The sequence below is a fragment of the Lactuca sativa genome, chromosome 6 (genome assembly GCF_002870075.4).
Source record: "Lactuca sativa cultivar Salinas chromosome 6, Lsat_Salinas_v11, whole genome shotgun sequence".
Taxonomy (NCBI): domain Eukaryota; kingdom Viridiplantae; phylum Streptophyta; class Magnoliopsida; order Asterales; family Asteraceae; genus Lactuca; species Lactuca sativa.
Genome location: NC_056628.2, coordinates 78,468,568 through 78,492,876, shown reverse-complemented (window position 1 = coordinate 78,492,876; position 24,309 = coordinate 78,468,568). Strand labels below are relative to the sequence as shown.

At 38.3% G+C, this 24,309-nt stretch overlaps 3 protein-coding genes across 3 annotated transcripts; 2 read left to right on the top strand and 1 right to left on the bottom strand.

The window, feature by feature from the left end:
* Positions 1-472: 472 nt before the first annotated feature.
* Positions 473-3,538, top strand: LOC111903324 (probable serine/threonine-protein kinase PBL3). Its single transcript, XM_023899096.3, has 6 exons — positions 473-628; positions 724-1,031; positions 1,138-1,273; positions 1,381-1,517; positions 1,614-1,737; positions 2,925-3,538. Exons 1-6 carry the CDS (start codon positions 568-570, stop codon positions 3,287-3,289), a joined length of 1,131 nt encoding a protein of 376 aa, XP_023754864.1. The 5' UTR covers positions 473-567; the 3' UTR covers positions 3,290-3,538.
* A 10,611-nt stretch (positions 3,539-14,149) lies between these two features.
* Positions 14,150-14,608, top strand: LOC111903358 (uncharacterized). The gene has a single exon (XM_023899136.2). The coding sequence runs from the start codon at positions 14,150-14,152 to the stop codon at positions 14,606-14,608; it is 459 nt and encodes a 152-aa protein (XP_023754904.2).
* A 6,715-nt stretch (positions 14,609-21,323) lies between these two features.
* On the bottom strand, positions 21,324-22,898 carry LOC128126816 (probable serine/threonine protein kinase IREH1). Its single transcript, XM_052764947.1, has 8 exons — positions 22,863-22,898; positions 22,576-22,758; positions 22,218-22,289; positions 21,854-22,085; positions 21,677-21,750; positions 21,504-21,592; positions 21,383-21,434; positions 21,324-21,335 (listed from the first exon to the last, which is right to left on the bottom strand). The coding sequence occupies exons 1-8, from the start codon at positions 22,896-22,898 to the stop codon at positions 21,324-21,326; spliced, it is 750 nt and encodes a 249-aa protein (XP_052620907.1).
* Positions 22,899-24,309: the final 1,411 nt, after the last annotated feature.

The following is a 24,309-nucleotide window of genomic DNA, read 5'->3' as shown; positions in this document are numbered from 1 at the left end:
TAATTTACTCAAATACTTTTCTTAGCTAAAACTCGGAAACTATGAGCCTGTTCGGCAAAAATTGTTGGTAGTGGATAGCTTGTAGCGTATAACGTTTTGTTAAACGCTACGTAACATAGCATTTGTATTTGGAGCGTTTTATTTAAACTAAACACTAGAAGCTTATAGTGTCAAACGAGACTTTCTATTCAAAACATACCGTTTTGTCAAACGTAAGAAGATAGAAGCTCTCAAACGCTTCTAAACTCTCCGGACTAAACACGCCCTTTATTACCAAGAATCTCAATCTGTTTAATTAAGCTCACACGAAACTCTATATACCTTGATACACAAATATAGTTTTCTACCAAATAAAAAATATTGTAATAAATTATACAGTGAAAAAAAAAACAAAACCCAAAAGTAGATTTAGTCTGGAACGATAATGACATAATAAACAAATATGGTAGAAAATTCTTAGTCAGCACATCACAGCACAATATTCAAACATGTACTCCTTCTGTAGCAACCAAAACCGCCATTATAACCCAATTGCCTTTTTCTTCTTCATGATCCAAAAAGTTTCGAATGGGCATTTGTGTGGGAAAGCCTGCAAATGTTGCTCATGTTTCTTCTTCACAGTTCATGAGTATGCTTTCTTCTTTAATAGATAGTCAAAATTTCTCCTCTTTCTAGTGGTTATGAATCTGGTTTCTGATCTTCATAAATTTTTGGTTGTTGTAGATTATGCAAAGGCTCAAAATGAAAGAAAGCATCGATCAAGAACTATAATCTTCAAGAAAGTTTCAAGGGCATCTGGAGATGAGAATTGTCCAGTACCCATTAACCTCAAGGCCTTCACTTTCAACGATCTTAAGACCGCCACCAAGAATTTCCGGCCGGATAGTATGGTCGGGGAAGGTGGTTTTGGTCGTGTTTTCAAAGGTTGGATTGATGAAACCACCTTAGCTCCGGCGAAACCTGGCTGTGGTCAAGTTATCGCAGTCAAAGTACTCAAGTCAGAAAGCCATCAAGGTCACAGAGAGTGGCTTGTAAGTAATCTTTTCTCTTTTCCTTTTTGGTTTTCATCACTATCAGTATCATCAAATAAGAATAGAACGGACGACATAGTTATGATTATATTCTTGTAACTTGCAGACGGAGGTCGATTACTTGGGCAAGCTTCGTCATAAAAATCTTGTTAAACTCATTGGATACTGCGAGGAATGTGAAAATAGACTTTTGGTTTACGAGTTCATGCCAAAAGGATGTTTGGAAAACCACTTGTTTAGAAGTGAGCTTTTTGTCGATGCTTCCATGGCATGCAAGCTTGCAACCATGCATGATGCGCCTCTTTAATTCTTGGTTTTCACTGAACACGATCATCTTTTTTTCTTGCAGAAGGTGTTGAACCGATCTCCTGGTCCATCAGGATGCGCATAGCCATGGATGTAGCTCAAGGGTTAGCGTTCTTGCATAGTAAAGAACCCAATATCATCTACCGTGATTTGAAGGCTGCTAACATCTTGCTGGATTCGGTATGCCAAGATTATTCAAAGAATCTTATGATCATGATCATGGATTTAAGAAGTATATATAAAGATTGATGATCATGTTATTACTGAAATTTGTAGGAATTTACAGCGAGGCTATCGGATTTTGGGTTGGCGAGGAATGGCCCGGTAGGAGACAACACACATGTTTCAACCAGGGTTGTGGGAACCAGTGGTTATGCTGCTCCAGAATACGTAGCGACAGGTAGATAAATATGGTTTGACTTTTCTGGTCAAATATTCCGCTTTTGAACTTTCAAACATGAAATGGATTTGGCTACGTATTCAACAATTATAAATGTTTCGTCAGTCGTCACACATTTTGCTTTTTAATTCCAATTGTTAACAATATTATTTTTATAAGTTAACGATACGTATTGAACTAAGAGGTGAAAAGTTGTGAATTTGAAGTTAAAAAAAAAAAGTCAAAATTTTAGGATGCGTTTGTTTGTGGAAATATTTTTAGTTTTCTAGGAAATTTTTTCTAGAAAAATGGAATTTTTAAAACGTGTTTGATTCGTTCTGTTTTCAAAAGTTTTTTATAAAAAATGAAAAATTTCAGTTTTCCAAATTGTATATAAATTAGAAATGTGATTTTTACAGTTTTTCAAATTTCTAAGATGGAAAATGAAACTTCATCCGTTCCAACCAAACGCGTTTTCATTGAAAATTGAAAATGAAAACTCAACCATATTTTCTGAAAACATATTCATAGAAAATAAAACAGTTTTCTACAACCAAACACACTTAAATTTTCCACGCCATGCTTAGAAACATTAAGAACTTCAAGATGTGTTTGGTTCGTGGATCGGCGAACTTGGTTATCAGATGACGGAATTATTTTTTATAGTTCATGTTTGACGGATTTCACGTTCTTACATGGGATAAAAAGAATACCATTGTATTGTTTTTTATTCAAAACACTAAAATATTGTGTTTATTTATTTATTTTATTATTATTATTATTATTATTATTATTTGAATTGGTTAGTGGTTAGAAATTACTAATTTCAAGTTATTAGAAATCGTCAACGCCTGAATTAGAACCCGATACATTCAATCTAAGTAACAAAAACTCTGCCAAATAGGCTAGTCCCAAATAAACAAAATTTTGTCCCAAATAAACAAAACTTTACAAATTATTAGATTTCATTTCATTTTCTACAAATTATTAGACTTATTTCATTTTCTACCTTTCAAAAACATGAGAGTTTACAATTTACAAACTTACAATTCTCTCATTTCCTAGGTCCTACATATTCAACTTTATTTTTCTGATTTCATTTCTTCCAAAAAAACAAAACATTTTCCATATCAAACTCCAATATTTTTAATGGTTTGCTCCATGCTAATATAAATATTTTTGACACATTAATTGTTTCATTTGTAAAGGGCACCTGACTCAAAAGAACGATATCTACAGCTTCGGAGTAGTTCTATTGGAATTGCTCTCCGGAAGACGAGCAATTGCTGATGAGAGAGCAGGAGGAGTCGAAGAGACATTGGTTGAATGGGTGAAACCGTTTTTACTTGACAATAGAGGAGTTTTTAGAATTATGGACACACGATTAGGAGGAAGGTATCCGAAGAAGGGTGCACAAGCTGTAGCTGCACTCGCGTTAAAGTGTCTTCGTAATGATCCTAAGAATAGGCCAACGATGGATGAGGTTGTTGCCTCTTTAGAAGAAATTATGAATATGTCCAAAAATATTGCAGAAACCTCATCACCTGTAATAAGCCCGAAAAAATTGTACTAGGAGTAAGCTTAAAAATACAAGCTTGGTACAAAGACATGTGTTAGCAGATGTACAGGTCCTTCGCTTTGATAACTAAGATGAATATATGGTCATAAAATGGTTATTAGATCGATTTTTCATCTAGAATATACACTTTTCGTTATGGCAAAATTTTGAGTATAAATATTCATGATGTTGATCATGTAATAATGTATAAATATTCATTATTGTGCGAGTGTATGCAATTTACAATGTTTGTTCTGTACATAAGCTTGTATTGTTTGATTAATTGTATCTCATATGTAGAGTGTGTTTGGTAAAACGATCTGCTAGCTGAGTAGATAGTTGGTTGTTGATAGCATTTTGTTAAATGCTACGTGAGATAACCTTTAGATTTGGAGGATTTTGTTTAAATTAAATGTTAAAAGCTTATAGTATCAAATGCTAAAAGCTCTCAAATACTCCATGCAAAACTCATCTGTAATATATTATGTTTTTATACTTTCATAATCATTACGTTAATTCATAAGGTGAATCTATTAATTAGGAGGGGATCCGGACAACTAACAACCAATATATTGTATTTTTTTGAAAATAATAAAAAACCCTCAAACTTAACTTATCCTAAAACCTTTAAATAAATGTAAATAAATAAACATTTACATATGATAAATTGATCAAAGATATATTCAGTATAAATCAATTAACAAACATAAATATATAATGCGTGCATAATATGCAGATTAAGTTAAATAAAATCTATTTTTATATAATAAAAAAATCTATAATAGTACATTAACTATTGTATAAATAATTAAAATCTTAATTTTATCCTAGACGAAAGATAGTCATCCACTTAACTTATCTTTCCGTACTTTACATTCTAAAAGAAAGTAACATTGTATTGTTTTTTTTAACAATCTAAGAACATGACACTAAAATGAAGATTGAGACTCACGAGAGTAAGATATAGTATCATTAAGTTGGAGAGCTTGAGACCGATCAAGGATGCAACAATGGAAGGAGGAGGCTATGTTTCTCTTAAGGCGTGTTCGGTAAAACTAACTGGTAGCGGATAACTTGTAGCGGGTAGCTTGTAGCTTGTAGCGTTTTGTTAAATGCTACATGAAGTAGCAATTGGATTTGGAGCGTTTTGTTTAACCTAAAAGCTAGAAGCTTGTAGTGCGAACGGGACTTTCTGTTCAAAATGGAGCATTTTTTCAAACGCTAGAAGCTAGAAGCGGATCTCAAACGCTCCGTGCCGAACACGCCTCTAATTTCGTCCATCCATTATTTTGTTGGGATTTATTAAAAAATCATTTTCTGTGAACACTAAAAACAGAAACGAAAGCATTAAAAACTTGAATAAACGTAAAACCAATTTAACTCACCAATGATCATTTTGAAAACAAAGAAAGATTAATACAACAAATGATGAAAAAAATTACAACCTTTGTAGACCTTGATTCATCAAAGGGAGTCTTTTAAGTTGATGAAGATGGCAAGAGAGATCCAAAGAGGAAATCTTCTATATGTATCCACCCCAAGCAAATATGAAGCACCAAAGATGCTAGTCTTCTCTTGTTTAAGTAATTTTGTGTCTTTGAAATTTAAACAACATTTAGCCTTAAAAGAGAAAAACTTATGGACTTAAAGTCTACACTACACTTTGCAAGAGAGAAGAAGATAGAGAGCAAGCATACTCTCCGCTTTCAAGGGAGAAAGAGGAAGAATTCATCAACCAAGAAATCTAGCCATGCACTCCTTTATATATTGACACTTAGTGAAACATCCCAAAAATACAGTCCAAAAATTTCATTTTTAAATCATTAATAAAACCATAAATATCATCATCATATAAAAATCATAAATCATGTATCTCAAAAATATCATAACAATTGTCAATGTATCAAAATCACATGTCAAAACATCATAATAAATCATCCTAGACTAAAAGTTGTGGTGTGTGTCATGCAGTCATCCCGAGCTCTTCCTTTTACTTTCGGAAGTACCTAAAACCAAAACTAAAAACTGTAAACACGAAGCTTAGTGAGTCTCCCCAAAATACCACACACCATAAACATAATCACATAACAGCATACATGGGCCTAGCCCGCTACCTCGAGTCCCGCCCGACGTCAGACTAATCTGGCATTAGGCCTCGCCTGGCATCGAGCCCCACTCGGTATACAAATTTATTTCTACCAGACCCCGCCTGTCTCTGGGCCCCGCCCACTATACACATACAAATGATATCATATAGTCATGCTAGTACACAAAGAATCATACGCTACACCATATACTCTAGTCTAAGGCCTCGCCTATCATGGGCCCCGCCCCTACTATGCTAATGTGAGATATGGAACCTCGTCCACTCTCGGCTAGTGATGAGATATGGGATCCTTCCCACACTCACCTCTGTACCAAGCATATACAAGTATCACAAATATAACAAGTATAACTAAACATACATCCCTTCCTTGGCCCCGCCCAACATCGGACCGAAATTCAGAAACATATAAACATTCCTCAGGCTTGCCCCGACATCGGACTGAAGCCCGGAACATGTAACACATAACATATTAACATATAAGCTAAACATTCATCAGGCTTGCCCCGACATTGGATCGAAGTCCGAAAACATATAACTTGCATCGAGCTACCCACGACATCGGACCTAAGTCCGACATACGCTAACACACATAAACGGGTCGACATTGGTACCTTAGGCTCGTTCCTAAAGGAGAAAACTCACCTCACAAGCTGACTGTAAAATTCTATGAATAAACCTCTCGCTGCTAGCTAGTAGATTCGCGAACTGTTGATCTCTCGACTCCTCGAGCTACCATTACCAAAATAACAATTAGTCCAAACCAACAATCCTCCTTAGGGTAAAATGATCATTTTACCCCTTATCTAAATTGGTCCAAAAGTAAGGCCCTAAAAACAATAATATGAAAGGCCCAATACTAGGTAGACTTCCCAAGCCCACTAGTGGCCCACTAATGGCCCAATTTGCTAAATTAGGCCCAATCCTTCTTATGGGCCTTGCCCTAAAGCCCAAACATATTCTTAGCCCAAATATCTTACGTTTGATGGCTCAACCTGTGGCCCAAAACATGCCAAGCCCATATATGTTGAGTACGTGGGGGGTACTCCTCTGTACGCTAAGCGTACTAGCTGAATGGTGTGTATGTTGGGCGTACATGCATGTACGCCCAACGTACTTCTCTATTAAGTCACTTTTCCCATTAAGTACTTAATACTCTATTCCAATGGTTATAATCACAGATCCAAGTCCTCTTCAACGTCTTAATCTATAAAGTCACTGATTTTGTGACTTTACATGACCCTAATAAGCCCAAACTCCAAAATGACATCTTATTTTCATAAAAGTGATCTTAACTCATGCATGAACCTAATAAGACATCCAAGATGACAACTTTATGCCTTAGGGACTCATTTAGCACTGGGAGTGCCAACCCTAAGCCTAGGAATCAGATTTGACCATAAAGCTCCATTTAGGGGTGACAACTCTCGACCCAACCGGTAACCCGAGACTGACCCAACCCGAAAATAGACGGGTTTGGGTTGAGATTTGTGACCCGCCAACCCACCAACACGTTTATTTCATGGGTTGGGTTGGGTTATCTGTTTGGGTTCGCGGGTCAACCCGCCTACCCATATATATATATATATATATATATATATATATATATATATATATATATATATATATATATATATATATATAATGATATATTTAGTTATAATTAAATTTGATTTCCATCCGTATTCGTAATATTCCGTATCATTGTATTCCTTTCGTATTCGTATGTGACTAATCTACATTTATGGTTTGTTAATCAGAAAAAGAAAAAATAAATGTCGTTATTTCACGAGTCACAAACGAAGAACACATCCACTTTCTATGAATGTTTTCATTTTTCATTTTTATTTGGATGTTATTGACTTTATGAATTTATGTTGAAAACCTTTTTTTATGTTAGTTACTTTAATCATTTTATGAATTTATGTTGAAAAAACCTCATTTTTTTTAAATGTGTTGTTTATTTATTAAACAAGTTATATGGGTTGGGTTTGATCCATTAACTTGTGAACCCGCGAACCCATATACTTAAACAGGTTATATGGGTTGGGTTGAGGTTTCCAACCCACCAACCTGTGACCCGCCAACCCGTCAACCCATATATTATATGGGTTGGGTTGAGTTTATGTTTTCTGACCCGCCAACCCGTGACCCGCCAACCCGAACCCAACCCAATTGCCAGGCCTAGCTTTATTTAGGGACCAAAAAGGTCTAAAAACCCAACATAATAGATCTAAGCATTCAAGAGGCAATTTCAAGACTTTATACTTCAAGATGATCTGAAATGAGCTTCTCCTTTGAACCACCACCTTGCTTTGCTCTTTACTTGCTTGGAAAATGAATTCACCACACCAAAATGTTCTCTAATAGCCTTTTAAGCTCCAAGAACACTCAAAGAAGGATTAGGGTTTCATGGTGGTTGTCTAAGGCTGGGAGGGAGGTTGATATCTAGGGCATTATGTTCTTTATATAGTGCTTAGCCCTAAAATTAGGGTTTAGGAACTCTAAGGATACGCTAGGCATACTCCTCCAACACCCGCATCCACTTACACCTCTACACTGGGAGTACCCCCAACTTATGTTGGGCATACTTCCACGATGGCTACCTTGCATGCATGGTACCTTCTTGCCACTTTTCTCCATTAGGGACCAATATTGCCAAATACTGCAAAGTACTATAACTTCTTCGTTCTAAGTCCGTTTCCGACGAACTTTATATCCACGAAAAGGTGGCGGGAAGCCCTACGCTCCTAGCTACACCCCAAGCCTAAAACCTTCTGAATAAGAAACCCATAAAAGACCGAATCGTCCTATTACGCCTATACCATTGGCCTTCGAAGCCACAACAAAGTACTTTCAAAACTGGGTGTTACACTTAGATACATACGATGATACTTGCATTAAATGAAATCATGGTACAAATGACATGTATATGAGAGTAATAGAAAGAAGACACTCAACCTCTCTTCATAGAGGACAACCAACACCCTTTTGCTAGTGATGGGAGGGTTGTGTAACTTTTACTCCATCTCATTAATGCGTGTGTTATGTAACATTATATAAATGAACTCTAACTAGTCAAAAATAATGTACATAACTTATAAATCATACCCTATGAGTTATTAGTTTATTTCTCTCTTAAAAATATTATTTTTATAAAATAATGACTTCCCAATTAAATACAAGAGTTGATAGTATTTTTTTAATGATCAAAATTAGAATAAATAACCAATAAGTGACTACTTTCTATAAGGTGTGACCCTATACAGTCATATGTTATTAGATATCATTCTATAATGATTCTTGAGCGTATATATCTTTCAATATGTAACGATTGGTCCAGGTATTATTTATTTCTCAATATTTTACGGTTTTGGGCTGGAACTCGACAAGTTGGGAAGCTCCAACTCGTCCTGTAGGAATTATTTTGGATGCGGGTTTAAGGACTCAACTTGACGAGTTGGGGATCCCCAACTCGACGAGTTGACATTGGAAAGGAAAACCCTAATTTTCAAGGTTTGCACCCTATTTAAAGGCCTTAGGCCTCATTTCCACCCTCCCTCATCGCCCTTTTGTCGAAAGAATCCCTAGTTCGTGCTTGTTCCTACATTTTGAGTATATGAGAGCTTAAAGAGTGTATTTTTGGTGTTTGTTTGAAGAAGGCTTGAAGTATGTAACGCCCGGATCCTTGTATGTGTTTTAAAACAAATTATTCATTTTTGCAAAGGGACTCGACGAGTTGGAGGCCACTCATTGGGTAGAAATGGAATTTCGACATGGGACTTGAAGTCTACTCGACGAGTTAAGATCCTCAACTCGACGAGTAGGGATTCCAGAGTGAAACCCTAATTTTTAGGGTTTGCACCATATTTAAGCACCTTAATCTCCAAAGGGTGTCCTCATCTACAGCCTCCATCACCCCAAACCCTAGCCACAAAACCCTAATCCACATCTGAGTGTTCTTAAGCCATTGTTGTGTGTTCTTGGTGATTTTGAAGCTTGAGAATGAAGGAGAAGCTTGAAGATTCAAGAGGAAGCTAGTAGATCTGGAAGTTTAGTTGCATTTCTGACCCACTTGAGGTATAAAGCTGATACCTTGGCTCTCCATTACTTAGATCTTCATTTAGGGTTGTATTTTGTTACTTTTGGGCCATTTTGAAGTCATTTTTAGGATTTGAGGCTATCATGAGGTTTTGACCTCAGATCTAGGAGCTCATGAGCTCATAAGGCTTAAAGTTGCAAGCTTTATCAAGCATTGGCCCTTCCCCATGCCCTAGATCCCTTATATAGCTTAGTTTTGGTGTTTCCAGCTTCATGACACCATGCATGGACATAAAGTTACCAACTTTACATGGTAACTTAGTCTTAGGGGACCTAATCTATGGTTTGGAAGCATTGAACTCAACTGGAAACGATTGAATGTGTTTAGAATATGGGGGACTCGACGAGTTGTTCATAAAACTCGGCGAGTTGGGTTGTGGTTCCCTAACCTTTTTTGTTACTGGGTAAACTCGTTGAGTCTAGGAGATGACTCAGCGAGTTGGACATGTTTTTGGGTTTGAAGATTGAAGAACCCGACGAGTTCAAGGAGGAACTCGAAGAGTTGTGAGCGAAATGTCCCGACTCTGTATGAGGAGGAAATCGACGAGTAGGATCGAGATTCTAGGGTTTTATGGATCATGGAAGTCGATGAGTTGATGGACCAACTCGGTGAGTTGAATCCACCAGGATGTTGACTTTGACCAGGATATTGACTTTGACTTTGACCATTGACCAGAGTTGACCCTTAAAGGGGTTATGAGTATGAAAGAGTAATTAAAGGAGATTATTATGTGTAGGAGTTTGAGAGGATTTGATTCTAGATCCGAGAACAGTTTGGCTACTACACAACACTCGAGGTGAGTTACCTTCAACTAGAAGTAGGTCTAAGGCACCAATATTGGTCCACTAGTAGTTGATTATAGTAGAGATGATTGTCTTTATGATAATTGTCTAGTATGCCACTATATGTTATGCTATAGGTGCTAGAATGTTATGATATTATGTGATAGTGGTAGGAAGGGGACTAGTCCCCAGATCCGGTTGGGATAAACTGGTAGGGTAGGTTGGGCACCTAGATATGCCTGATAGTATGCTATGCTATGTTATTATGTGGTAGTGATAGGGGTGAAATAGTCCCCGTAGCTGGTTGAAATAAAACGGAGGTTAGGTCGGGCACCCAGATATGCCTGGCAGAGTAGGTCGAGCACCCAAATATGCTTGATAAGGGGTAGGCCAGACACCCCGATATACCTGACAAAGGTAGGTTGGGCACCTAGATATGCCCAGCAGGGTAGGCCAGGCACCCAGATATGTCTGGCAGTATGTTTATCGTATGGTATGTTGTATGATGAGGCAACTCACTAAGCTTTGTGCTTACAGTTTACAATTTTGGTTTCAGGTACTTCCTCTTCGAAGGGAAAGGAGTCGGCTTGACTGCAGCGCATCACACTAGGATTTCCGCACTATGATGTTCTTGGTATTTGTACTCTGACATTATGATGACTTGTTTTGAGACATGTGACATATGGGTTTTTAAGACATAAGACAATTTAATGATGTTTTCAATAATATGTTTTATGAATTTGAATTAAAAATGAAATTTGTGGACCGTATTTTTGGGATGTTAAAAAGTAGGAGGTGCATAGCTGAAGGGAAAGGTTGTAGATCCGGAATCTTCACTGTTGTGGCTACCATATTAAGGCATTAAGCTGATAAGTTGGCCATTTGTTTGCTAGATCTCTTCATGTAGGAGTTTATGATCATTATTAGTTTATTTTGGGACTATTTTTGGATTTGAGCATGTCATAAAGCTATGACTTCAAATCTAGATATCTCAGAGCCTCTTTTGATGTAAAGTTGCCATTTTTATTAAGTCATGGCCCTCCCTCATGCCCTAAATCCCTTAAAAAGCCATGTTGGAGTGTTTTTGCTCCTTAATGCCATGCATGGACGTAAAGTTAGAAACTTTATGTGATTAAACCACCCTAGGACCTCAGATCTACAATATGAAACATTGAAGCAAAGAGTTAGAGGCTTAATGGGTCAAGTCCCTCTTCAAAGGAGCTAGGGTTTGGGTCTAAAGCTTATTAGATGATCCCTGGGGGTAAAGTTGGAAACTTTACCCTCCTAGACGTTCCTATGGTTAGGGATCTGAAGTTTGGAACCTTTAGATTCAAGAAAAAAAGGGTTTAATGCATTAAGTGGGCTGACAGACTAAAGAACTCGAGGGGTTCACAAGGGAACTCGACGAGCTGGCTCTGGGTTTCCCTAATCTTCTGGTCATTGTGCGAGCTCAAAGAGTTGATGTGATAACTCAGCAAGTTGACTGGGATTTTTCCCAATTTTTTGAGAAATGAAGGAAATCGACAAGTCCGCAAGTGCACTCGACGAGTTTGGTCAACATGGACTGTTGACCTTGGCTTTGACTTTGAATTGGACTTTGAATTTGAACAGGTTTGACTTTGAGGGTATCTCTGGTATTTCTGGATTTTAACAAAGTTAGCTACATGGTGATTGTAGGTAGTTGAGTTCATAGCTGTGAGTCGGGATTTGATCGTATCAGTCAGCGTTTTCTTAAGATGTGAGTCTCCTCACCATACCAATGGGTCGAAGGCACCAAGGCCGGCCCATTCTGTGATATGTGGTATACTAATTGATGTAGTGATATGTGGTATGCTAGTTGGTTATATGATATGTGATATGCTAATTGCTTCTGTGTTGTTTGCAGGAAAGACTGTGGGAGGTGTCCATGACACTTGGTTGTAAGACCATGTGGGGGTGCCCATGACATTCTAGGTAAAGACCATGGGAGTGCCCATGACACTTGGTTGTAAGACCATGTGGGGGTGCCAATGGCATTCGATGTAAAATTCATGGGGGTACCCATGACACATAGGTGTAAGACCATGTAGGGGTGCCCATGGCATCCTGGAGTAAGACCCTGGAGGGTCTCGAGGGCATCGTTATATGTTTATATGCATGGATTATGTAATTGATATGGATTATATGATTATGTAGATTATGTGGGGTATGCTCTGGGTAACTCACTAAGTGTTAGCTTACAATTTGTTTGTTGTTTCTAGTACATCAAGATCTAAGGGCAAGGGCCCGGCATGATGGCACGACATGCATTCTCAGACATTTTGTTAGGGGACACTATGATTTTATGAAAATTTTATCTGATGTTATGGGTTTTGAAAACAATTGTGATTTGAATTTTATAATCTATGGAAATGAATTTCTTAATTAAAAATGAAAAATTTTACTGAGATATTGGGTTGTTACATGTTGGTATCAGAGCCTTGATTTGAGGGATTCGGGCATACTTTCGAGTGTGTCAGAACTCAAACTTAGGAAATGAGAAATTTGTTTTCAAAATCAAAACTAAAAACTTCTAAAAATTGATTTCTTGTAAGAAAAAGGGAGTGTGCAATGCGTGTAATCGGCCGAGCTCAAGTAAGTGTTTTCCCCAATATGTTAGCCATGCTATATTTGGAATATGATAATCGTATGGATTTGTTAAGTATATGCTTTAAAAATTGTATATGGTTAGGATCTTATAGCCTTAGAATAATTGATTTGGTCTTATTTCTTGTTCCTTGTTTGGTTGTGGTCTCAGGGTAAAGTCTGCTATTCGACAGTCTATTTGATCCTGTTTTGTGTATAATTTTCATGTATAAGGCAACATGTTATGGTTGATTTGAGTTCTGATTTGATGGGATTGAGTAAATCTTAGGATAGCCTAGGATTTGAGTTATGCGGTAGTCTGTGAGATATGATTTGTTCTAGTAAGAATTAGAGTTATCAAGTAGAGGCTTGGGGAAGGTACAGGTAGGTGTGGAAGGTAGTATTAGGCCTGTACTACTGAAAGGACAGGACATGTACCCGAACCAACGTTAGATCTAGAAGCTCTAAGGAGACCGGTGTGGAAGGATCCCCTTTTGAATATATTGATCATTCTATCTTATGGTATTTCAGTGCAGTACGGTGGTGATACGTCATGGATAGGGGGATCAGGATTTGGATCTGGGTCGGGCTACGCTACAGAGCCCATTGATGAGAGGTTGCACGAGCTTATTGCAGTCGAGGTTTAGAGAGGCATTCTTGATGCTACCCCAATGATTTTCAGGACCGTCAAGGAGGGGATAATGGAGATCATGGAGGAGCGGCTCAGGCATTTCCAAGTCGAGATTGTTGTGCACCAGGTCGGGGCCTGAACTCCCTCATTCTAGGAGTTTAAGGCGTGCGGAGCGCCTGAGTTCACTGGGGTTCAGGACCCCATAGTTATTCGACGTTGGGTGGTAGATATAGAGAATGCCTAACGCACGAGCTCTTACCCCGAGGCGGTAAAGGTGGGGTTTGCTTCATGTATGTTGAGGGACCGAGCCAAGGACTGGTGGGAAGAGGTGACCCACCAGGTGGGATTAGCTGGAGTGGCTGAGATGTTATGGGAGGAGTTTGTTAGGAATTTTGAGTTGTATTTTGCACCATCCATCAAGGTAAAACTGATTGTAAGAGAGTTATAGGAGCTACAGTAGACCACCGAGACGGTAGAGGAGATCACCGCCATGTTTTGGGAGCAAGAACTATTGATCCTATAGTATGCTACAGATGAGGATATGAGGAGGACAAGGTATCATTCCATGTTGAGGGATGATATCCATGATTTTGTGATATTTTTAGGGTGTAAAACCCTGAATAAGATGGTGGAAAAGGCCTAGGAGCGGGAGATGGAGTTGGCGTTTAGCACCAAGCGGAAGCCAGAGTATGTCCAGACAGCTGTAGGTCAGGCTAAAAAGCCTAAGACCTCTGATTCTTCCAATAGAGTCCAGCAGGATTATGGCCAGTGTGCCAAGTGCGGTAAGTTGCACAATGGGGCTTGTTGTGCAGCGGGCTCGAGATGTTACATGTATGGACAGCAGGGCCACATGAACAGGGGTTGCCCCAAGAAGGGTTTGATTTGTTTCCATTGCAACCAGACCGGCCTTAAAAGGGCTGATTGTCCGAAGTTGCAGGGAGGAGAAGGAGAAGTGGCGATGCCTGTGCCCACCATAATGAGAATCACTGATGGCTGCCCTGCCAAGGTGGAAGCTCCTGCGGTGAAGAGTCGCGCATTTCAGCTAGGCACAGAGGAGGCTCGAGCTGCACCAGATGTCGTGACTGGTATGCAATCTATTTTTCATGTTTGATTATATTTTTTATGCTTATATGTATGTATGTGTGTGTGTGTGTGTATATATATATATATATATATATATATATATATATATATATATATATCCTTATACTAATAAAAGAGTAGTTCTTTTGACACGTGTCACCATATTAGGCATTCCAATTAATTTCATGCCACTTGTCAACATATTAATTCTCCATTTCAAATTTCAAATTTTAAATTTCTCACTCTAATTAAATTAAATTAATAACATGAGAATAAAAAATAAAATAAAATTAATACAAATTATAAGGTGATATAATTTTACGTATTTATTTGAATCAACGATTATAATTTTATCTAACTAAAAAATATCTCTTAATTAATAATTTATTTAAACTAATTCATTAATAATTTTAAGTTTTTATTATAAAAGTTTAATTATATTTTATAAAAGTTTAATTATATTTGTAACCGTGGTTCCCACGGGTTTTAAACTAGTATATATATATATATATATATATATATGTGTGTGTGTGTGTGTGTGTGTGTGTGATTGTGCGCACTTGTATAGGGACCTTTCTGGTCAATTGCATGTCAGCTCATGTTCTTTTCGATTTGGAAGCTACCCAATCGTTCGTATCTCTAGCGCTTAGCAAGAAGTTCCTGGATGCTTCGGAGACGTTGGATTCCCCGCTGGAGGTTGAGATTGTGGATGACCGCACCGTGAGTGTTGCGAGGATATATCGGGACTGTGTCCTGAATGTGTTTAGGGAGATATTATGTGTTGATTTGGTTCTGATACCGTTACGAGGGCTGAAGATGATTGTGTGGATGGATTTGTTAGGGACCAATGGGGCCATGATAGACTGCGAGCGCTAGCTGGTGAGAGTTCAAACACTAAGTGGGGGGGGGGGACTGATTATTCATGGGGAGAGGGCTTCACAGAGGCAAATCCTCTTTTCGGCTGCAAGGGCGAGGAGACTTCTTCATCAGGGTTGTTTGGTATTTTTGGCATATATCTCGGATACGAGGATTGAGACCACGACAAATTTGGGCAATGTACCAGTTGTATGTGATTTTCGGGATGTCTTCCCCAAAGAGTTGCCTAGAGTGCATCCGGAGAGGCAAGTGGAGTTTCGTATTGATTTAGTATTGGGTGCCGCTCCGATAGCTAAGGCACCATACCGGTTAGCTCCACCCGAGATGCAAGAGTTGTCTATGCAGCTTCAGGAGCTACTAGATAGAGGGTTTATTCATCCGAGCAGTTCTCTGTGGGGAGCACTGATCTTGTTTGTGAAAAAGAAGGACGGGTCATACAGGATGTTCATTGATTATCGAGAGTTGAACAAGCTAATGGTGAAAAACCGTTATCCGCTTCTGAGGATCCATGATTTGTTTGATCAGCTGCAGGGTGCATCTTGGTTTTCCAAGATTGATCTTCGATCGGGGTATCATCAGATGAGAATTAGGGATGAGGACATACCGACGACAACTTTCAGGACTCGGTACGGTCACTATGAGTTTGTGGTGACGTCATTCGGGCTCACTAATGCCCCAACAGTGTTCATGGACCTCATGAACAGGGTGTGTAGACTAATGTTGGATCGATTTGTGATCGTCTTTATCGATGATATACTGGTCTACTCTAAGACCAAGGAGTAACATGAGCAATATTTGAGGGAGGTATTGGAGACCCTAAGGATGGAAAGGCTTTATGCCAAGTTTTCAACGTGTGATTTTTGGTTTCGAGAAGTAGAATTTTTGGGGCATATCATCAACAAAGAGGGTATTTTGGTTGATCCAGCCAAGATTGAGGCGGTGATGCGATGGGAAATACCGAAGAATGCATATGAGATCTATAGCTTCTTGGGCTTAGCGGGGTACTACCAGAGATTTATTCAGGATTTATCCAAGATTACGATACCTTTGACTCTGTTGACCGAGAAGAATGTGACATTTCGGTGGGGCCCGGATCAGTAGTTGGCTTTCAAGAACTTGAGGCAGAAGCTATGTGAGGCCCCGATTTTAGTGCTACCCAAGGGATTAGATGATTTGGTGGTGTATTGTGATGCATCTATCTCGGGGTTAGGGGCAGTCTTGATGCAGAGGAGGCATGTGATCGTGTACGCCTCGACGCAGTTGAAGCCTCGTGAGGCGATGATTTCTCAATTGTTGGTTATGATCAAGGAGGATCAGGTGGAGGGTTTGAAGATGGAGAACTGGAAGATAGAACATATCTGGGATCGGATTCCCTTGTTTGTTCGGGATGGTCGGGGTCTATTGACACAGTGTGGTCGGGTGTGGGTACCGGTATATGGGGGAGTGAGACAGAAAATATCATAGGAGGCAAATAAATCCAAGTTCTCTATACATCAGGGGGCTACAAAATGTATAGAGATCTGAGGATGGGTTACTAGTAGCCCTGCATGAAGTGGGAGATCGCCTGGTTTGTGGAGCAGTGCTTGAACTGCAGGAAGGTCAAGGCCGAATATCAGCGGCCTCATGGTAAGGTTCATCCGCTACCTATTCCCATGTGGAAATGGGAAGAGATCACCATTTACTTCATCATGAAGTTACCGAGGACGGCGAGGGGTGTGGATGTCATTTAGGTTATTATGGACAGATTGACGAAGAGTGCCCATTTTATTCCGATCTCCGAGAGTATCTCTGATGAGAAATTAATAGATATTTATGTGTGAGAAGTGGTGGTTAGGAACGGGTGCCAGTATTGGTGGACTCTGACCGTGATATCTGATTTACATCTATATTTTGAAGGAAGTTCCACGAGGAACTGGGCACACAGTTACACTTCGACACAACATACCACGCCCAGACAAACGGCCAGAGCAAGTGAACGATCCAGACGCGCGAGGATATGCTGTGGGCATGCGTATTGGATTTCGAAGGGAGTTGGGATACATACCTCCCACTAGCAGAGTTTTCATGTAATAATAGTTATCATGCTAGTATCGATCGACCCCCATTTGAGATGTTGTATGGTCAGAGGTGTAGGAACCCGGTTTATTGGGTTAAAGTTGGGCATCGAGTCATGGGAAGCACCGCGTTGGTGCTTAAGACTACCGGGTTGATCCAGCAAGTTGCGTGACAGGCTGCGAGTCGCGAAAAGCCGTCAAAAGAGCTATGTTGATCGACGTCACTCGGATGTTGAATTCCAGGTGGGATACTTCGTCTTGCTAGAAGTATCACCATGGAAGGGTGTCATTAGGTTTAGGGAGAGGGGAAATTTAGGGCCCCGATTTATTGGTCCGTCCAGGATTCACTACTAGAAAAACAACATTTTACGACGCGCAAATGCATGTCAAGGAAGGCCCTGTTATAACGAGAGACGAAACGCTTTTGCGCGTCGTCTATTTACGACACACATTTACAACGCTCATTTACGACACCAAATGTGTATCAAGGAAGACACTGTCATAAAGGAAGACGACACGCATTTGCGTTTCGTAAAATTACGGCGCGCGTTTAGGACACGAGTTGTGTATCATTAAAACCCCTGTCATAAATGAAGAAGACACGCATTTGCGTGTCATAAACTTCAGCAAACATTTACGATATACATTTATGACGCATCTTTACGATACTCATTTACGCATAATACAAAAAATATGGAAACAAATATATACCAAAACAATCCATTTCATCCGATAACATCGTGTCAAAATATTGTAATACATTGATATTAAGGGGATCTAATTGTACATTGTTATTAAGAGGCTTTCCCTACAGAGGGTTGAAAGTAGTCATCAGAATTTTCAGTTTTAGCACCACTTGAACTCGCTCCCTACCCGCCACCAGCTTCTTTCTTTTCACTAGCAGCAGCTGCACCCCATGCAGAACCTCCACCATCTTCTAGTCATGAAATAAGAAGAATTTAAAACATTACAATATTATAATGAAATAACAAGACACAACATATTGAACCATTCCTTTACTGGCATCATTATCCATGGAACCAAAAAGGATTTGCATAATTGGATTCTAGTTGAAGCTGTACCATGAAATCAATTATCATATTACGGAAAAGTTTAAAGAAAGTAGATTAAGATCTGAACAAACCGATGAGCCTGCTGCAGGAAAAGGTGGTGACCAAGAACTCCTACATATACAAAATACTCAAATCATCATACAAATAAATAAGAGATATATCTAAGTTGTAAACTTATGTTTGTGTTTCTACTTTCTATTCATAAGTTATATATGATAAAAACCTTTCAGTAGTTTGGCCTCCAATATTCCACCCTCCACCACCACCTCCTAGCTCAGATGCCGCTCCTCCATCCATCCATACTTCAAAGGATACAATAGTGTATTAGCCAAAGATGACACAATATTTAAAACAAAGAAAGATACCATAAATATAATTTCCCACCTTGAGAACTCCCAGGCTCACCGAGCAAATCAAATGGCTTTGTAGAATTAAACAAAATGGCAGGATAAAGTTTATGGCATAGCAAATGAAATATAAAGTACAGAGTTTAAACCACTATACCCAGTGGAAACACCAGAACTCTTTCCTTTAACCTCAGCAAGATGCTCAGCTTTAACTGCAGTGCAGACACAATATTATACAAAAAGATTACCTCCTAAATCCCAAAAAATCAAAATATGACTAAAAAAAGATCACCTGAAAGAATCTTGTGCTGGGAATCAAGTTTGATTATGATATCTGAATATCGAATTGCCATGACACAACACATGTATATCCCTTTAGGGGGGTAACACATATTCTCAATGACTGCCCAACAGAGAAACCTTGTTTATCTTCAACTGCATGCACGACACAACAAAATCAGAATATTAAGGACATGATCATTTGTTTGAAAACCCTTCAAAAGGTTTCTTAGGTGATAAAGGGGACTTGGGTGATGATGGGACATCATCAAAACCAGAGCCACCTGATTTACCACCCTGCAATACATAAATTTTTTTAATAATATTGAAGAAATAACAGTTACCATGCTAAATATATATAGTAATCTGTGATCAACTAACCTTTCCTTTATAATAATCCATAGAAGATGCCATATTTTCACAGATCTGTGCCTTAGCACAAAAGTAACAACAATTTTCCTGTAGAGTCTCATCATATACACACACAACCCCTTTGTATATTTTCTTGACAATTCATCATTTATCATGCAAGGTTTACCCAAACCACCACATGCTTCATACATAATATAATACATTTCAAGTCTAACTTTGATGATAACAAACTTGAAACTTTTATAAGAAGAACAAACCTCTAGTGGACCTTCCAGGACCCTCACAATGTCATTCATATATATGATCTTTTTATGTTGATCCAAGGCATTGAATTTTTTTTATCAAAATCAGCCTTCTTTGACAAACGAGCTTCAACTGCCATCCTTCTCTCTCCCGGTTACAATCCCAAAAAACTTGCGGCTGCAAACAAAATTACAAAAAAAAGACGTATAAAGAAATGAAAGAAAGGTAATGAATGAGAACAGATCAGATAGTTAGAGAGGGAGCATACCCATGGAACACAAGATCGGGAACTTCAAAATGATTATCCATGTTTCACATGTTTTTATCGTTACTTACTGTTTGTTTTTTTCTATTTACGCTCACCAAAAAGTCCAGTAAGCCCATTATACATCATTGGATTTTTCTTTATTGGCAAACATAAATTTTATAAGCTCAGCTTCAGTAGGCCTGACATCCTAGAAACGCAATGAATCCAATGGTACTTTTTGTACAGGTAATCATCTTTCAGTCGAAAAATCATCTAAGTCTTCCAAATAAGCCTGCATGTTATCAAGTTTGTTATTTATTGAAACAAGTTCAGTTATTATACGTTGTACCTAGGGTTGTTAACGGTTTGGTTCGAAACCGTGAAACCGGCTAAACCGGGTATCGGTTTGTATTTCTCTTTACGGGCTGGCCTGCGGCTTCAAACTTTCGAAACCGTAGTGAATGATTTGGTTTGCGGTTTCAAAATTTTCAAGCCGCATAAAACTGGACCGAGACCGGAACAAATAGAGACAAATCCTCCTCTTAATCTTTGGTCCCTTTGTTTAGCTATTTTTGAAAGTACTTAACCACCAAAAACCTCCTGCTGCTTGATTTCCAGTACAAAATAAAAAAAATATGTTGAAAATTCATAATTAAAATTAGAAATTCAACAAGGAAATTCGTAAACTGTAAAAATAGACGTGTTAAAGTAAAAAACAACATGAATCCCTACCAATTTGTGATTATCTCTTCAGGTGGAGGAGGTGGTGGTAGGCCTTTAAATCCCAACCAAAAATCAATTTCCTGCTATGACCAAGTTCTCATTTTCGGTGTCTGGTATAAAAGTAGTGTCTCTAAAAGATTAATAAAACATAGAAGAAGGCAAGCGGTGCAGGTATATATAATAGGGTCGTGGCAGAACATGGTAGGAGGATGAGCTGAATATAGGTACCTCTTGTGGTCATACAAACAGAATTAAAGCTATCAATCATCAGTCTTAGAGTCCTCTGCTTTACTTGCTGCATATACCTGCTCTGATTTATTCCATGTGTACCTACTTGTGAAATAACTTGTGTCCAGTGCACTCTCTGATAAAGGCACAAAACATAACTATTTCTATTTTCTACTTTCTTTTAAATGATCAGATCAAACAAAGTTTAATAGTTAATGTATTTCATGCACTTTTTGCCTAGCAAGGGTATCCCAGTTAATATCCCTAAAATATGTATGTTGTTTCACCTACATTTATCAAATTATTCAGCTTCCTGTTCACAATGATTAATGTTGATAAGGAAAAAAGAAGAAAGCAGACCTCGGTTGCTCCCCTAGCTCCTAGTCTCTGGTTAGGATCTTCTGTCAGTAATCTGCACAATGATTGAACTCAGAAAAATGTATTTAAATTTTAAAGATGATAATTAAAAAGTTTCTCTTACTGATGAATGAGATCCTGGGCATCAGGGCTCATTTCATCTGTCACTGCATACCAAGGTATGTACCCGTTGAGAATGTTGTCAAATATCATCTGAAAAACAGTGAAGAAAATGTAAGATTACAACAACTAACAAAGAAGTGAAAGTAGAACCCCAACCCCAACCCCAACCCCAACCTGAGGGTGCTCTGCATTGGAAGGAGGAATGCCAACAATTAGCTCAAATAGTATTACACCAACAGACCACCAATCTGCTGATGTACCCGCAGAAAGATATTTGAATAAAACATTTTAATGCATGAGATTTTATAAGCAATTCATGTCATTATTATATCAAGTTAGTTGTGAACAAACCATTTCCAGTTCCCAGAAGAATCTCGGATGCCAAATAGTATGGAGTTCCAACAGCAGAGCGGTTTTTGCGTCTTTCTTGCTGAGTCTCAGTGGAAGACAGAGATGGAGATGGAGATGAGAGAGATGAGTGAGTCTCATTATCACCCAATAGTGATGTGCCACTCACTGCTGGACCAGATAAATTGTCTATACTGTTAATTAGACCAACCTTTGACAGCCCAAAATCAGTTAACTGCTCACAAAACACAAAACAATTATTACCGAATAGTTATTTGTATGTTTATAACCAAAACCAAAACCCAGAAGCAACTTATAATAGATAGATAGATAGATAGATAAAATACCTTAATATGACCACATGTACAATCAATAAATTATCCGGTTTTATATCACGGTGAACCACACGCAGGGAATGTAAATACTCCAAAGCAAGCACCTGCAGTGCACAATATATCAAAACTCAACAAACTTCCATTCATTCATTTGTCTGTCTATTACTCTATTATAATTTATAGCATCCTACTTTCAAAAATCTATTCTACCCAATTATATTTATAGCAATATCCTTCACAAAATAAAAAATTGGAAGTAATGATACAACTTGCGTTATGGGAGAGGTTTGTTATTTAAAATAATCAAAGGGTGTTAGATTGTAGGGGGCTTAGTGTTATTTTTATTGTTTAGTGTCTACCTTTCGTAACGACCTATTGACTTTTCTTCACCAGAGGAGCAAGACACTTAACATCCAATCCAGACACGTCACAAGCTGCACCATCAACCTGTTGTAGAACAGTATTGGACAATCTCAACTCAAGGTCGTTGTCAAGTTTAAACCCCTCTTTGTTTAATTCGTTTAATAGGTCTGAAGTTGCCATATATCTATAGTCTTTGTCCTTCCCAGTGATCTACAAATTCAACCATGAACACCTCAATACATGCTAAATATGGTATAAATATAACCCAAAGAAAAATCTCCACAAATAAAGGATAGAACTCCATAGCTTCTTACCTTCTCTAGGATACCAGGTATGGATGAATTTTCCATCTTTACACAACTCTATAACAATCTTATATTACCTGTGGAAATACATATACATGAAACAAATAGAAAGTTAGAAGCCACATGGATAATGTTTTTTTGCATGTATCAGACAAATAGAAATTCAGAAGCCACATGGATAACGTTTCTTTCCCTTTAGAATTCACGCACATTCTAGTTTTCAATTATGTTCCTCCCTCATTTCAAACAGAATTACAATTTTTCTATAGGAAAAAGAATCTTTTGAACTACAGATTTGTCAATTTGTCTTGATAATTTTTTGATAAGCCATAAGTAACCCTAAATTTCCAATTTGTCTGTGAACCAATTTGTCAAAATTAAGTACTATTCAGAGAATAAAAGTCCACATGAGGGGGAGAATCACCAAATCAAGGGCAAAATCGACATAACCAAGAAAAAATTCGAACAGTAGAAAAGAGAATTTAACACCATATATGTTTATCTAGTGAATAATGCCGATTTGAGAGAAACGTGGTTTGAAGTTTCATAAAATCTCATGTTTGAAAGCCCTATGTCGACTCTTTTTAGACTATGGTCTCGATTATTGTAGGTAGAATCACATATTTGAGGGTGCAATCGAGCCCACTAAGTTTTAGATGATATTAGCATACCTTCAACACAAGGAAGACGATGTTATTAAGAGGGAGGCTTGTTGTGCGAGATAGATCACAAAGAAGATCTGATGGTCATTAAACCATACCTAGGGCTTGTAAACTTGAGCATCTGTGGCGGTCTCCGTCGAGGTAGTCGAGATAAGGTTATCCCAAGCTCGCCGGCTAAATGAGATAAGTCGAGATCGTTGGTGGATGAGGTGAGCCAAGGTAGCGAACGTTACAGAGAGCTCTCCCATTTTGAAAAGAACCCTAGAATGATCCCTTCGATTTTTTTGATAAAATAAATAGAGCACTCCCATCTTGAAAAGAACCCTAGAATGATTCCTTCGATTGTTTGATAAAATAAATAATCCGAAGGCGTGTTCAAGAATTATAAAGTGACATACTTACATGACACACCTTTTATGATGGGTGTCGTCTGTGTTTTTATTTTTATTTTTTTCTGACACAAATTTTAGGGCACGCAAAAATGCGCGTCCAAAATCCTTCAAAATTTTGGGGTGATGACATTATTTTTACGTCACACACTTTTGCGTATCGTAAATTCGTGCGCGTCATAAATTGCATGTCATTAAAGGCCTTTTTTCTAGTAGTGATTTCTTCCCGGCTGGGCAAGGTGGCATACCGTTTGGACCTGTCGGACAAGCTTCACTAGATTCACAACACCTTCCATGTGTCTCAGCTTCGGAAGTGTGTCGCTGACGAGATTGTGGTTATTTGCTTGGAAAACATTCAGGTGGATGAGAGCCTTAACTACATTGAGAGGCTTGTTGCGGTTTTGG

Coding starts and splice junctions, on each gene's coding strand:
- LOC111903324 (XM_023899096.3), top strand. CDS start 568: ATGGGCATTTGTGTGGGAAAGCCTGCAAATGTTGCTCATGTTTCTTCT. Junction 1,274..1,380: donor GGAAAACCACTTGTTTAGAA/GTGAGCTTTTTG, acceptor TTTTTCTTGCAG/AAGGTGTTGAACCGATCTCC. Junction 1,518..1,613: donor CTAACATCTTGCTGGATTCG/GTATGCCAAGAT, acceptor TGAAATTTGTAG/GAATTTACAGCGAGGCTATC.
- LOC111903358 (XM_023899136.2), top strand. CDS start 14,150: ATGGAGTTGGCGTTTAGCACCAAGCGGAAGCCAGAGTATGTCCAGACA.
- LOC128126816 (XM_052764947.1), bottom strand. CDS start 22,898: ATGGAAAATTCATCCATACCTGGTATCCTAGAGAAG. Junction 21,751..21,853: donor TCTTCTGGGAACTGGAAATG/GTTTGTTCACAA, acceptor GTACATCAGCAG/ATTGGTGGTCTGTTGGTGTA. Junction 21,593..21,676: donor CCAATGCAGAGCACCCTCAG/GTTGGGGTTGGG, acceptor ACTGTTTTTCAG/ATGATATTTGACAACATTCT.